The sequence below is a fragment of the Hippocampus comes genome, unplaced genomic scaffold (assembly GCF_001891065.2).
Source record: "Hippocampus comes isolate QL1 unplaced genomic scaffold, H_comes_QL1_v1.1 C16862304, whole genome shotgun sequence".
NCBI lineage: Eukaryota > Metazoa > Chordata > Actinopteri > Syngnathiformes > Syngnathidae > Hippocampus > Hippocampus comes.
The window spans coordinates 1-1034 of NW_017840254.1; the positions used below are offsets into that span (position 1 = coordinate 1).

At 45.3% G+C, this 1034-nt stretch overlaps 1 protein-coding gene across 1 annotated transcript; it reads right to left on the reverse strand.

The window, feature by feature from the left end:
* Positions 1-296: 296 nt before the first annotated feature.
* LOC109509345 (sodium/hydrogen exchanger 3-like) lies at positions 297-1028 on the reverse strand. The gene is made up of 3 exons (XM_019859207.1): positions 977-1028; positions 800-886; positions 297-716 (listed from the first exon to the last, which is right to left on the reverse strand). The coding sequence occupies exons 2-3, from the start codon at positions 822-824 to the stop codon at positions 400-402; spliced, it is 342 nt and encodes a 113-aa protein (XP_019714766.1). The 5' UTR covers positions 825-886; positions 977-1028; the 3' UTR covers positions 297-399.
* Between the last annotated feature and the right edge of the window lie 6 nt (positions 1029-1034).

Consider the following 1034-nt stretch of genomic DNA (forward strand, 5'->3'; position numbering starts at 1 on the left):
AAAAAAAATGTATTTAATGCTACATTGAAGCCTTCCCATCACTTTACTTGAATGGATTATCTTCATAAATAAAAAGCTGTACATATTACATATCTTCAAAAATGTCTTTACAATTTGGTCAAGATGCCCTATTTCATTTTTCACCTGATACTATGTATGCATTAACATGCTCGGTAAATAATGTGCATGCATGCTTCTCGCACACGTCTTTAGCAAATGGTGAAGATGGAGTTACTTGGGTCCAAGTGTCAAGAGTACAAAGGTTATAATGGGGTTGAGTTTAACCAGTCTCACAGAAAAAAAAACACATTCCCTTGACAATATTTCTAGTGGAGCCAGTGCAAAGTCTGAGGTAATATTCTGTGTCTTTTGGCAGTTAAAGGAGATGATGAGGGAAGGCTACATGTGACCCCCGTGTCTGTCAGAAGGTGGCGGCGGCGGCGGTGGCGGTGGTGTCAACGGTGGTGGAAACTCATCTTCGTCCCTCTCTTGTGTGGCGGGTGCATCTGCTTGCATGAAGGAGTCTGTGGAACGAGTACTGATACGTAGCGGGGCGAGGCGCCGCAGGTTGCTGGGTGTCCACGGCAGCCTCACTTGGGCCCTCTGCGAGGGGGCCACCATGCCGCTATCGAGCTCAGCCTCGGCTAACCACGGTGGGATCTGCATGGGCGCCATATAGTCCAGCTCTGGCATGAAGGCAGGATTCTCAATACCAGCTGGAAATTGACAAAATGTTTTAGTTTTTTTCCCCCCCAAGTGTGGAAACAAAAAAACAATTGAGCTGATGGATTCATTTTACCTCCCACTCTGTAGGTGACCCTCATGGCGAGTGAGTCTCCTGATGCTTCATAGCCAGATGCGCTGTCTCCCTCTGAGAACTCAAAATCTAGAACAAAAGATGTTGTAAACGTCACGTGGAACTACGTATGATTTTCATTATTTTTATTTTGTCGCTGTGTGGAGCTCTGATACGAACCTTCATCACCAGAATGATAGCTTTTGCTTTTATCTGTTGATTTTCTGGATGGCATCTG

Bases quoted from the DNA above. Each gene is read 5' to 3' on its own strand.
- LOC109509345 (XM_019859207.1), bottom strand. From the start codon at position 824: ATGAGGGTCACCTACAGAGTGGGAG. The intron at 717-799 runs GTAAAATGAATC...GTCAATTTCCAG, and splicing joins GGTCACCTACAGAGTGGGAG to CTGGTATTGAGAATCCTGCC.